At 45.4% G+C, this 14,365-nt stretch overlaps 1 protein-coding gene across 1 annotated transcript; it reads right to left on the reverse strand.

The window, feature by feature from the left end:
• Nucleotides 1-10,300: 10,300 nt before the first annotated feature.
• LOC149328103 (uncharacterized) lies at nucleotides 10,301-12,666 on the reverse strand. Its single transcript, XM_089560006.1, has one exon. The coding sequence runs from the start codon at nucleotides 12,595-12,597 to the stop codon at nucleotides 12,037-12,039; it is 561 nt and encodes a 186-aa protein (XP_089416132.1). The 5' UTR covers nucleotides 12,598-12,666; the 3' UTR covers nucleotides 10,301-12,036.
• Between the last annotated feature and the right edge of the window lie 1,699 nt (nucleotides 12,667-14,365).

Raw genomic sequence — 14,365 nt, forward strand, 5'->3', positions numbered from 1 at the left:
GCTCACCTGCGTGAGTTTTGCCGTCCTCTTGATGAGCGCATTTGCACTCCAACTGCCCCCGCACTCGACGCGAAGCGCTTCAAGAACATTTAAAGCCACCTGCTTCGCCTGCTTGGGGAAACAGCGCACTGCCGGTGTTGAGCACACAGGAGACACAACAGACTCGACCGACGCCATGTTGGAAAGTGGCGACGCATCACTACCTAGCAGCAGGCCTCCGCAGAGCTGTGTCCGTACGGGCTTTGTCTGGTAATTTCACCAGTGATTGAAACACTCCCTGCCATTTAAATTTACCTGTCCAAATCATGTTTTTAGTTGCAATGCTTATTGTTTTGATTAATAGTCATACACTCCTCAAATATTCGAGGGACTATTTTCTGCGTTTCTGCTGCTCTGATTGGACGAGAGAGTTCTACCTTCCGTAGTGCTGCAAACATCTTGTGAGACGAAGTATAGTTCACCCGAAGTGTTTCAAAATATGCTCTTGCGTGTCGGCATGTTCGTTTTGTGGCGGCAGCGTGGAGTGGCCTCCTTAAATGGGCGTCCGCAAAGAACAATGTTTCCAATGTTGCAGCGCCTCCGCACGCGCCTCTTTGAACAAGCATGCGTGGACGCTGTCAATGAGAGAGGGTGAGTTTTTGCGCGAATGGTCGACATACTTTATCGTCCTGCGCGGCGGTCGAGTGTCGGCTTTCTTACTGCCTCACTGACGTGCTCAGTGCTGCGTCACTGCGCATGTGCTTGACTGACCAGAGCATTGAGTTCAGCTTTTTTGTTTTGTATTTTTTATGTTAACACAGAACAAAATAAACTTCTCTTTCCACGCCGCCGCCGAGTGGTTCAGTTCTTTTGCGGGCGCAAGTCAGCCCAGATAAACAGCTTCGTTTCCAAGACTGGTTATTGTCTTCCTGACCGCTGGACTGCCGTCACTACAACGTGACATCTGGTGGAGGTGCTGGGTAGCCAATTTGAAAGATCCCTCCGGCCGCCTTGCTCGTTGAAGCCTGCGCCTTCAAGAATTCGACATAACTGTAGTCTACAAATCTGGCCGCAAGCTTTCCGATGCAGACTGCTTGTCACGAGCCCCTGTCGACGCAGCACCCGAAGAGGAAGACGACGACGCTTTCTTAGGACCGGTAAGCGCCAGCAGTTTCACGCAGCAGCAGCACTCGGATCCTGACTTGCAAAGCCTAGTTGATTATCTGAAAGGCAAGATCGCATCGCCTCCTCGAGGGTTCATGCGCCAACTGTCGTCCTTCGTCGTTTACAATAATGTCCTCCTGCGGAAGAACGCGTCCAACAGGACAGTACCTCTTCTTGTCGTGCCCAAGAATCTTAGGCAAGAAATTATGCAGGCATGTCATGATGAGCCGACTACAGGGCATCTCGGGATTGGTCGCACGTTGCACCGCATCCAGGAGAAGTACTATTGGCCGTGGCTAGCTACCGACGTTTCCCATTACGTGAAAACGTGCCGCGAGTGTCAGCGACTCAAAACGCCTCCGACTAGACCAGCCGGACTCCTGAACCCCATACCACCGCCAATTAAGCCCTTTCAGCAAATAGAGATAGACCTCCTCGGCCCCTTTCCGACCTCTTCATCAGGAAACAAGTGGATCATCGTGGCCACCGACTACATGACCCACTACGCCGAAGCAAAAGCGTTGCCTAGTGGTACCGCAACAGAAGTCGCAAAATATTTTGTCGAACAAATTCTCCTGCGACACGGCGCCCCGGAAGTGCTCATCACAGACAGAGGAACGGCGTTTACAGCGGAGCTGACGCAAGTCATTTTAAACTACAGCCAGACAAGCCATCGGAGGACGACTGCCTATCATCCGCAAACCAACGGACTCACAGAGCGTCTGAACAAGACCATCGCAGACATGCTCTACATGTACATCGACGCCGAACACAAGACGTGGGACTCCATTCTGCCCTACGTGATCTTCGCCTATAATACTGCCGTCCAGGAGACAACCAGGTTTACCCCATTCCAGCTGGTATACGCCAGGAAGCCCACGACAACACTCGAAGCAATGCTCCCGCACGTTTCCGACGAAGACAACCTCGGCGTCGCCGCCTACCTTCATCGCGCCGAGGAAGCTCGCAGACTTGCGCGGCTTCGCATTAGAGACCAGCAGCACACCGACGCCCGACGCTACATTCAGCGCCGACGAGACCCGAATTACAAGCCAGGTGATCGTGTTTGGATATGGACGCCAGTTCGCCGCCGTGGATTGAGTGAAAAGTTACTGCGACGCTATTTTGGCTCGTACAGGGTTCTCCGTCGCATCGGTGACCTCGACTATGAAGTCATTCCCGACTGCACGACAGCATCTCAGCGACGCCGCACACGCCCGGAAGTCGTACATGTCATGTTTACGCAAAAGGCGTACTGGCGCTAAAAAACGAAGACAACACACACAACAAGACAGGACTGGCGCCACTTGCACACAGGGAAGGCAGAGAATATACTTGGTGTGACCGAGAGGCACGGTGTCCCCTTAGTGTCTCAAAAGCAGCCTTTAAAATGCAGGAATACATTTGATCTTGCCATGAAACCATGGCAGCAGATAGACGACTCGCGTACATAGGAGACTGGTGGTGTGATGCAACTAGGTAACCCTGATGTGATTTTAGATGCGCGTTCCTGGCTAAAGTAAAACTCAGATGCATTACCTCGAGCAAATGCCCCGAGCCAGGAGAGCGCACCCTAAATTGCACATCAGCCACAGTGCACCAGATGCCTATTTTAACAGCACATATGGCACTATGCATTTCAAAGCAAGGCTATCTTTGTAGATGCAATCTCCACGACAAATTCCGATTGACACTCGATACTATGCAGTCAATCGTACAAGGAAGTGCCGAGATCAAAAAGTAAACTATAGAACGTATTCTCTCCACTGTGGGGACTTGGTCCGCTTCGTCCCCTTGGGTTTACTCCCCGCGATGTCGTCCTCCCTATTTACCTTAAAGAGGGGGTCACCTGCATTGTAGCTACCCCAGCGCCAACAGATGACGTGACAGTCGCAGGTGTGGGGGAGACAGCTCTCTCTCTTCAGACTCGGGAATTGATTGCACGCACGTCGCACGAGCTTGCGGGAACATTTCCCGTGAGGTTGTATCCCTCACTAACGGTATAAGGTAGGTGTAGACGCATTCTTTTTATCCTGCTTAAATTCTTTATGCAGCACGCTTCTCAATTGTTCCTCAAGTACTCATTTTCATAAGGTGCGTGCATTCACAGCACTGCTATGTTGTCTTTTGGTCCTTGCATATGTGAGCACCGAAGGAATTCCCACGTTCCAAGCGATATTTGTTACATCACAGCATGCATGGAATGTTCGTTCACGACAGTTCCTAAAGGAGATAACTCTGACCTGCGATATAAGGTGGCCAAGGCAATGCTGAGAGAAAAACATCTTACATGAAATGCCGCTCCCCTTCTACCTGACCACATACTGTCTGGCTATGTGCGGCTGAATGTAGAATTAATGTCCAATTTGCAGACACAACACCACGCAGCAGATATCTCTGTTTAGAAACAAAATGTTTTTTTTTTACTTAGCTGGTGCTATTCTATCCCAATGTCTTTGTTTTCAAGGAATTGGTAAGTGAATGAAATCAATGGACATTGCAGCTAAACTGAATGTTACAGACCCTAGAATCGGTGAGTGCACAATCACTGGCATCATAACGACATCCTTAGATAGCTGTTGTGTCCCTGATCGTTCTCAAAAACATGAGTCGTAATAGGTTAAACCTTTTAATGGAGAGTAGTGCCACTACCTGCACCCATTTCCAGCAGCGCTCCCATGACTAACCATAAATGTGGGAGGACAACGTTTAACATTGCTGCGGCAAAAAATTTGCAGAGGGAAATTAAGCTTCACGTTAAGGGCTTGACACGACAGCATTACTCGATTAATGCCAATATATGTGGAATTGGTCGTTCTCTATATTACATTCATAGGTCCCAGGGAGTCATTATACCACTCCTGGCATAGCCACCCAGGTTGGTCTTCCCGAGCAACCTCGCGACCAACCGTAAATGAAAGTGCCAACTGCAACCGCTGGCAGATTGTGATGAAGTCACAAAGTCAAGAGACCTACATGGCTCGCCTAGGTTGCTTCTATAGGGATTTTATGTGGATTTTTTGCTCATGGCCAATGACCCTGTTTTTTCTGAAACACCGGACAATGAACGCTATAGCGTTGAAAATGTACGCATTGTATCACTTGGCAAGCCATCATAGCTCTAAGCAACGATAGCATAAGCCTCCAACCAAGACTAACAAAAATGAAGTTATCAGCAGAGCACATCCCCATGTGCACTGCATCGAGTACAATACTTTTAGGCTCAACAGTTGACGATGGCAGCCAGTGATTGTATCAACAAAGCAAATGGCTTTACAACAGCCTCATAAAAACCTTGAAGCAGCTAGTTACTCAACACATCTCGGTTTCAAAACGGTCAAGGCTACCTAAGTTGACATTGTTGACAGTTAGTATTACCATGTTGAGTTGCAATGAATATATCGTTCATGACATTTACATTTACATGACCCAAAAGAAGCGGGTTCGATCCCGGCCGCGGCGGCTAGAATTTCTTTGGAGGAGAAATTCTAGAGGCCGGTGTACTGTGCAATGTCAGGGCACGTTAAAGAACCCCAGGTGGTCGAAATTTCCGGAGCCCTCCACTACGGCGTCTCTCATAGCCTTAGTCGCTTTGGGACGTTAAACCCCATAAACCAAACCAAACCATTTACATATGTAATTTTTCCATCAAAAAAGGCAAGGATGGCACTTCTATGCATTAAACATAAAAATGTGGACCATGCAGCTGAGAACATGCAATGAAAACATCACAGTACAAACCTAATCCAAAGAGTGTCATGGCAAGAACATGCATTCGTGACCCTTAATTTGGATCACTGCAGCCCCCCCCCCCCCCCCGCACACACACACATGGCAGAAAAGTATGGGCAGATTACCTTCCATGGAGGAGATATGAAGCTGTGAAATAAACTTTGAATACTGATGCATTGTCGCTGCCGGCTTTGCAGAAATATTAAATGCTATCACACAGTTTCACTTATCGTGAGAGATCAGAAGCTGGTCATGCTTTCTTGCCACGTATGCTGCTGCAGGGATTTCAGGGGATAACTGGGGCTTCCAAAATTAAGGTTTTGAACCATGTCACTGGAAGACTGGCAGCTTAAAATGCGACCCTGTGCTTTTCCACAGAAAAAATTTGACTACTGACAAAAGATGACGCCTCTCGCTGTGGCTTATAGACGCCATCGTGGGATATGCCAACACAGTATGTCGGTCAGGAAGAGATGTTCTCTATTGTCACTTTTGAAGGTATGATTAAATATAAAAATATGGCAACAGTGATAGACGACAACCAACCAGACAAACCAAATTGAGTAGAATATTTTGGTTTGGTTGTAAGGGGCTTAACGTCCCAGTATGATTCAGGTGATGAGGAGCACCGCAGTGGACGGCTCTGGATAATTTTAGCCGCCTGGCGTTCTTTAACATGCACTGGCATTGCACAGTACACAAGCCTCTTGCATTTTGCCTCCATCGAAATGCGACCGCCGCAGCCGGGATTGAACCCCATTTTTCACACCAGCAGCTGAGCGCCATACCACTGCGCCACTGTGATGGCTAATACAGTAATTTCAATCTGGGAAGTAAGAAATGTGCATGAAAAACTATAAGATTTGCTCAACTAAGAATGCGTCAGCTGCGATTTCAAGCTGAATATGCAAACTCCTACCTTACTTTTATACAATCATGTCATCTGAAACTTCCAAGCACAAATATTCTGCCAAAAAACAGGCAAAAAAGCAGATATTAAATAAATAAAGCGATAGCTAGAAGAAGACGCATTAAAACAATTATGGAAGGCAGGACATTGCATGAATCTGGAGGAGCTAGTGCATAACAAGCAAGGAACTCTTAGAAAACCACACAATAGCAAATGAGCCATCAGACTAAAAGAAAGACCAGAATAAAAAAATTGCACAACACATCACAGAAATTTAAGGAATACAGCATAGAATACACAAAGTAGCCTTCAATGGAAACAAATAAACAGAACAGGACACAAAGCTTTCAAATAACAAAAGGGGCAGGAAGTAGAGAGCGTCAGGAAGATGTTCTCCACTGTTACTTTGAAAGTATGATGATTAAACATAACAATATGGCAATACGGACGGACAACCACCAACCAACCAAACCAAATTCAAAAGAGTATTATGGTTCGGTTTTAAAGGGTTTAACGTCCTTAAAATGACTGTCTACGAGGGACACCGCACAGGAGGTCTATGGATAATTTTGACCACCTGGAGTTCTTTAACATGCAATGACATTGCACAGTGCACAGGACTCTAGCATTTCGCCGCCAGAGAAATGCGACCGCCGCGGCCGGGACTGAACCCGAGTTTTTTGGGTCAGCAGCTGAGCGCCATAACCACTGCACCACTGTGATGACTGATAGAGTATTTTCAATTTGGGAAGTAAGAATGTGCATGACAAACCATAAGATTTGCTCAACCAGAAAAATATTTGTTCAGCTGCGATTTCAAGCAGAATATCCAACTGCACTGCAACAAGAACTACTGTCTTAGTTTTATACAATCTTTTAATCTGAGACTTCCAAGCACAAATATTTTGCCAAATAACTAACAAAAAAGCAGATATGAAATAAATTAAAAGATGGTTAGAATTAGAACGGGCATAATGACAAATAAGGAAGGCAGGACATTTTGAGAAACTGGAAGATGGTTGGTTAGTTGATGGGGTTTACCGTCCCAAAGCGACTAAGGCTATGAGAGACGCCGTAGTGGAGGGCTCCGGAAATTTCGACCACCTGGGGTTCTTTAACGTGCACTGACATCACACAGTACACCGGCCTCTAGAATTTCTCCTCCAAAGAAATTCGACCACCGCGGCCGGGATCGAACCCGCGTCTTTCGGGTACGCAGCCGAGCACCATAATCACTGAGCCACCGCGGCGGCAGAACCTGGAAGAGCTAGCGGATAACTCGCAAGGAACTCTTAGGAGACACACAATGGCTAATGAGCCATCAGGCTCCAACAAACATAAGAATAAAAAAACTGCACAGCACATCAAAGAAATTGAAGGTATATAGCGCAGAATAAAAAAAAATAGCCTTGAAGAAAAGACAGACAAGGATTCAAAGCTTACAAAGAAGGAAGGGGCAGTAGAAAAATATAACAATGAACCACTTTAACTTACTAGGAAAGGTGGCATTCGCCACAGCCCTGATACAAAGGGGATGCCAACAGTTATCCATTTAATCTAGGGGAGACATCTCAGTGCGTGGTACAAAGACATGTCCCGCAATACATAGCAAATAAACCACGTTCCGCAGTACAAAAGAAATAAAAATATTAACCACTATAACCTACTAGGCAACGTAACACTCGACAGAGCTCAGACAGAAATGGGGAATTTCTTAGTGCATTGTACAAAGATATGTCCCCCAATACATTGTTTTACAGGACAGTAGCATCAAGCTATGGGTCGGAATAAGTTGGCAGCAGTTCCTCTGGAATGTTCTTACCCTGGCTACTGATGCTCCTCCAATGCCTGCAAAACGAGAACACAGAAAACAGGCCAAGTACAAAAAAAAGAAAACGACAATCAACACCAGTGTTATTCAATACTGCGGGCAGTCCTGTATTTTAAAGCGGACCATTTAGTGCAATGCTACGGTAGCATGCACTTTTCATTCCTGTATAGCGCTTAATGGGACGCAGAAAAAGGATTTCGTACTTGCATGTCATGGCAACATGCAGAGGGGGACGACCTCCATATACAAAAAAAGGCCTGCTGAGTTGCAGTAACTAGTGCCTGTTTGTACCTGTATTCTATGAAAACTGCTGGCTACAGGTACTGCCGCCTTTTTGGATATGGTCCGCCAGCTTGCACAAGTCACCGCAGTGAACCGTGAACACTTGTCATACATAACACCGAAAGAACTAACGATAGCATTTTCTGTGTGATTACGGACCCAGAAAAACAAATACATCTATTTCCACCAACGTGCTGTCCTTGCTAAAGCCCGCTACAAGAGAAATTAAGCGTGTAAAGCTCCCTGGCGACCGTGTGAGTGACAAGGTCAGAGCAGAATACACACACGAAATGAATTTAGACAGGTTAACGACAGTTACAACATTGCTGCCTGTTGCGTTTACTTACCCGCACATGCAAGTGATGAAATAGCAGGTTTATAGGAAAGACTCCAGCCGGTTTCTATGGAGCAAATTTGTCTGGTATTGTGGTTATAAACTGCTGTGCCTTTCAGGTTACTGGTAAGGGCATCAACAAGCCTGCATCTTTCATGACTGAGCAGTGACATTTGGGGACGTGCACACAAAGACATACCATGTCTTCACTCGCGTACACTGAAAAAGTCACGTTCAACGGGTCGCACGAAGACATGCTTGCTCTGCATGCGCATAGAGTTCCTTCTTCAAAGCTTCTTATTCTCACAGACTGACAACACACAAACAGGAATGTGTAAAGGAACCGATTGAAGAACTGGTCAACCGGCAACACACGAAATTTATGCATTTGTTGATGCTACCCGCAATGCAGCTTGCGCCATCGTACATCTTGTCTGCATGGTTGGCGTGGGCACATTTACATACAAATAAACATTATGAGGACCATCTAGACAACCTAAATTAACTGTATTTTATGATGCTCCAAAGTTTCATTCATGCGCAAGGTATAGTTGATTGGAAACTGGCCGTCAGTTATGACAGTTCTGACCATCCAATGCATAAAATCCCATTTCTCATCACGCACGGTGGTTTCCGTTTATGACAATGCAAAAATGTGTCTTCCTTGGAGCATTACAATGCAGTGAGTGAGGTTGAATTTAAAAACTGGCCTCCAGACAAGACTGCGCAATCTTTCGTAATGCATACAACGCACAATCACAACAAACGCAATTCAATCCCCACATAGAAAAGGTTTAGACCCTCTTGAATCTACCTCAGCAGGCACAAGCTTTTACAGAATAAACTACGAGTTTATACACAGAAAAGAGCGGAGTACTACACACAGGACGCGAGGCGTATATGGGTTAACTGTGCTTGAGCTTCAAAGAATGCGAGTGCAAGGCATGGAAAGTACTTCCCATCCTGCAACTATGAAAAGCGGACGATATTTAATTTGAATTCACCGAAAAGGTTGCTCAATGTTTCATTCATTTCATTCATTTATTAAGTCCTCAAAGGCCCCATTTAAGGGCCCCATGGGCGGGGAGTACGGCAGTTATGACAAAAAAAATGATTTTCGATGGCAGTCTTGAATTGTTGAAGGTCTTCAAGGGAAGCGATATGGCCGGGAAGGTCGTTCCAGTCCAGGGCAGTACGGAGGAAAAATGATGTTTGGAACGTTGTGGTAAGGGCGCGCTGGGGGTAGACTGCACTGAGATGGCTGTGACGGGATAAACGATGGGCTGGGCGGATGAGTGCTTTGTTCGGTGGCAAGCTGTGAAAAAAGTTTATGATAAAGAGAAAGGCGAGCTAGTTCACGACGGGATGCTAGGGTACGAAGTTCAAGTCGAGATTTTAGTCCCGTTACACTAGCGCGATATGAGTACTCTGAAAGAATAAATCGCGAAGCGCGATTTTGAATAGATTCCAGTAAATTCGACAGGTTGTTTTGGTGAGGATCGAATATAGAACTGGCGTACTCTAGTTTAGGTCGGACAAGTGATATATAGGCAATTAGTTTGACGGAAGGGGGTGCTAAGGAAAAGTTACGCCGTAAGTAGCCAAGGACGCGATTGGCTGAGTTAGCTATATTAGTAACATGACTGTGCCAGGATAGGTCATGGAGATATGGACACCTAGGTACTTAATATTGCCGGTTTGAGTTATGGGACAACCGTAAAGGAGGTAGTTGGGAGGTGGGTAGTTACGTCGGCGGTGAAAAGAGAGCGGTAGTTTGTCAGAATGGATGGATGTAACCGAATGTAAATGCACACTGGCTGAAAAAAAGAGAGGTTTAAAGGTTTCTCCAAAGCAACCGATGAAACTACCGCCCATTGTCGTGCCACAGGAAATGCAATGCTATTAGACAGGATAGACGTGCTGTGGGAACCAGAACCAAGTGCTGAAGCAAGTGGCAATAAAAATTCTTGCCCGGATGCAAGGCACAATGATGTCTGTGGAAGCTCGAAGCAAAATGCTAAAAAAAAGGAAACATCAGCTATTCGAAGAAAAAGGCTAACCAAAGAACTGCACAGCTTTTGAATTTAATGCACAATATGTCAAGTAAGTTTTACAAACAGCCAGAAGGTATTCAACATTTTGTAATCGCAAATGTAATAGTCATGTGCAATTTCACAAAACAAACCTAAAAAACTAACCTTACAATACTCTACAAAATAACAATGTTTTTCATAGGCACCAATCAAAGAACTTTTGCTTTCAGCGGCCACGACCCTTGCAACTAGTTGTCATGAACACCTTAGAAACAGCCAGAACGTATTCAACAATGTTGGTTTGTTGGTTTATGGGGTTTAACGTCCCAAAGCGACTAAGGCTATGAGAGGCGCCGTAGTGGAGGGCTCCGGAAATTTCGGCCACCTGGGGTTCTTTAACGTGCACTGACATCGCACAGTACACGGGCCTCTAGAATTTCTCCTCTAAAGAAATTCAGCCGCCGCGGCCGGGATCGAACCCACGTCTTTCGGGTCAGCAGCCGAGCACCACAGCCACTGAGCCACCGCGGCGGCTTTATTCAACAATGTGTAATGGAAACTGGAATAAAATACTTATGTGCACTAAGCGACCTCACAAAAATGACCCAAATCACGTGCGTTACAATACAATACAAGAATACAATGTTTGTCTTAGGCACTAATCACAGTGTTTGTTTCAGCAGCCATGACTCCTGCAGCATCTTATCAAGAACACGTTATGTAAAAAAATATGGCTTCTTCAAGTAACACCAACACAACAAAGAAGCTAGCACAAAATGAAATGGCCACGAACACCTGATATTCTGCTGACAACCACAACAGATAAAAATGGTGTGAAGATAATGCTCCACAAATATTATGCCATTTATATCCATCAGAGACAGCGGTCTGAGAAATGGTGGTGTAAATGTTCGTAAACATTTTTGTTGGCTTTGTTACCGAAGTACAGCGAACTGTTCTAAAACGTGCACACTAACACAAGACACATCAATAAGAGGTCGGACACTTGCCGTTCGCCACTCATTCCAGCCACTAGCCACTCATTCCAGCCAGAATAAACACACTAAGATTAACACAAGAGCAGGTTTTCCTGTGTTGTCACACAAACAGAAATCGGTTCAATGATACTAATGAGTGAATTTATAATGACGATCACAAAAATACGCCCACTCAGACTGCACGAATAAAAAGAATGGTTGTGCATGTTTTACCCCCTTGAATCTTTTCACTGAAGCAGGCAGATAAATGGCATTAGCAATAGAAATTTAGCGCAGTGGAGACGAAGTAGCGTAGATGTAGACTGGTTTACTGAACGCCGGCTCCGAATGCGCAGTGACCCTGCCTGATTGTAACCATGCCACTACGCGTGCGTAGTCAATTTGCGGTAAACTAGCATACGTCTATGCTATTACGTCTCTGGCATGCTACATCTCTTTGTAATATTGGGAACAATGTTTTTGAAATCTCCTTCCAACGAGAAGTGATGCCATCCACGTATGACCGAGATTTCATTTCCATTCATGCGAGTTTACATGCATAGCAGGATTACTCTGTGTTCAGGAAATACTTATCGCGAGTGTGTGTGTAGCCTAAGGGAACAACAAATCTATTTTCCTGAAAAAACTTTAAACGTGAACAAAACATACAAATGTAAAGAAAGACGAAGGTTAGCTACCCCCACCCATCATAGAGCATTCTGCTAGAATCTCATTAGATCGCACATAAAAAGGTAGCTAGGAAAACATATCGACTAAGGCATTAGAAACCGCTGCTATTCTTTGTGAATCGTTTTTTTGTGGAGTTTTAAATTTATTCCCCGAGCGAATGTCTTATGGCACAAATCACATTTGAACGGCTTTTCGCCCTTATGGGATCTCACATGCCTCGCAAGATCTGAATGTTGTACAAAGGCCATGGGGCACAGCTGGCACTGATACGGCCTTTCACCCGTGTGGGTACGGATGTGTGCCACCAGGCTGTTCTTCGATGTAAAGCTGCTACCACAGTGGTCACAACGGTAAGGACGCTCACCTGTGTGAGTTCGCTGGTGTTTCACTAACTTGCTCCGGTCTGAAAAGCTGCTATCACAATAGTCACAATGGTAAGGACGCTCGCCAGTGTGAGTGCGCTGGTGTGACTCCAGGTGGGCCTTTTGTACAAAGCTCTTTCCACAGTCATCACAATGGTATGGGCGGTCCCCAGTATGGACTCGGAGATGCACCACCAGCTGAGATCTGTTTTTGAATCCCTTGCTGCAGTGGGTGCATTCGTGCACCTTCTTTACTGCAGGTTTACCCCGGTGGTTACCACTGCCAGAAGGAGTAGATTCCATGCAGTGGCTCACTGGGCGCCTTTGACCAGTTGAATCTTGCACAGGAGGTGCACCATGGTCGCTGTGCGTGACGACTGAACCTGTGTTGTAAAGGAAGAATACTTTCAATCAAAAGCAGGAACAAACATTGCACAGCTCACCTGGAGCTAGGGAAATGAAGATCAATGTGCAGGACATAATTGTCAACAGCTGTGGTTGTTTATGAAAAGTTTTATTGAATAGGTCGGCCTTAACAAGAATTCAGGTCTGAAGAAAGATATCCCTAGAATGGATTCTGCAAGCAGTTGAAAACATTTCAGCTGCAAAAAATGTCATCCTTGCCAACAAAATAGGGTAGCATTTGAAAGCCATTCTAAGCACTTGCATTACTGCCATCATGATAGACGCTGTCCTAAGCCCACCCAAGTGGGCCTAATACCCAACAAATGGCAATTAGCAAGTTTAGCACACTGCCACTTATGTTTTCTTTATTTGCTCCTCAGACAGGGTACAAGAGGAAGCAAAAGCTAAAGGCTAAAAACCTGATGAGGCCTTGGACCCCTGCACAAGTCCTTGCATCAATCCACAGAACCCACAGGGGTGGCAGTTTGGTCAACAGTTCCCATATTACGGAAAACAACTTTCCAGAATATCAAAGGCAAATATCATCTCAATTCAGTACAGTTCTATGAACTCAAGCTTCTGTATTCTTCGCACTGTTCTTTGAAAGACAACCTTCAGAAACGCATTAATGGAGAAAAAGTGAAGATTCTAACCTGATGAGTTTTGCCAAGAAAATACACCGTATTTGCGGCCTCTGGTGGTCAAGCCTGCAAGTGAAAGAAAGCTTACATTCATAAGACACAGGATTACATGTGCAACAACTCACATGGTGTTATGTGGATGAGACGGTGAAAATAGCATAACATCTCATACAAACGTTGTGCTAGGTCAGGTAAATTGAGTAGGACAGGCTTAAAAACAATCAAGTTCCAAAGCAAACATTCCAAACTTTCAATTCTGCCTCCAGACGAGAACTATATTTATGCTCACGAAAGAATCATAGTTACCTAAAAATATCAGAAATCTGTTGCAAGCAAACCAACAGCCACTTTATAGGCCTGTTCGCTAACACAGTAACTGGCTTCATGGGAAGGACTGTACAAGTCTGCCTACGTAGGCTTAAAAACTAACGAGTGTGAGTTATGGTTAGAGACAAAACACATTGGGACAGGATTCCTCATGTGTTTTAAGACCTCTTACACCCTTTGTACAGCACGTAGGAAAAAAATTTTCAGAGCTTGAAAACTGGTAAAACATTGTCAGGAGGCTTGCTTGCAGCCAACATTACAGCCGCCCACAAGTGTGGCCAACATGCCCAACACGGTGTTTCCCCTGCAGCAGCTCCTAGAGTGGCATTAACCAAACCAGTAGAAGCACATCTGAAACAGCACACTACTGTGTGTCAAGTGCAGTTAGAGCGTAAGATATTTACTCGTGTAAGGCCCACGCCTCGAATGTGGGATGAAAAATTGTAATGACAATGAAAGCTGATGACGACAATAGGTGAGATGGTGAAAGGGCAGCTTTAGCTAAAGAGGGCCATGGCTCAAGACACTTTCTTCGACACAGGTTGGGGTTAAAGGCCCATTTCCAAGCACTACACCCAGATCAAGCTAGGGGGAAAACTTGCTCATTGCATCACTGGTGGGTACCTAGTGCTAGTACTGAGATTACAACCCGCACATCCTACATGCGTGGTGCATCCTCCAATGACTATGCCACTGAT

Source organism: Amblyomma mixtum, chromosome 9 (genome assembly GCF_055824585.1).
Source record: "Amblyomma mixtum isolate Tamu chromosome 9, ASM5582458v1, whole genome shotgun sequence".
In the NCBI taxonomy this organism is placed as follows: Eukaryota; Metazoa; Arthropoda; class Arachnida; order Ixodida; family Ixodidae; genus Amblyomma; species Amblyomma mixtum.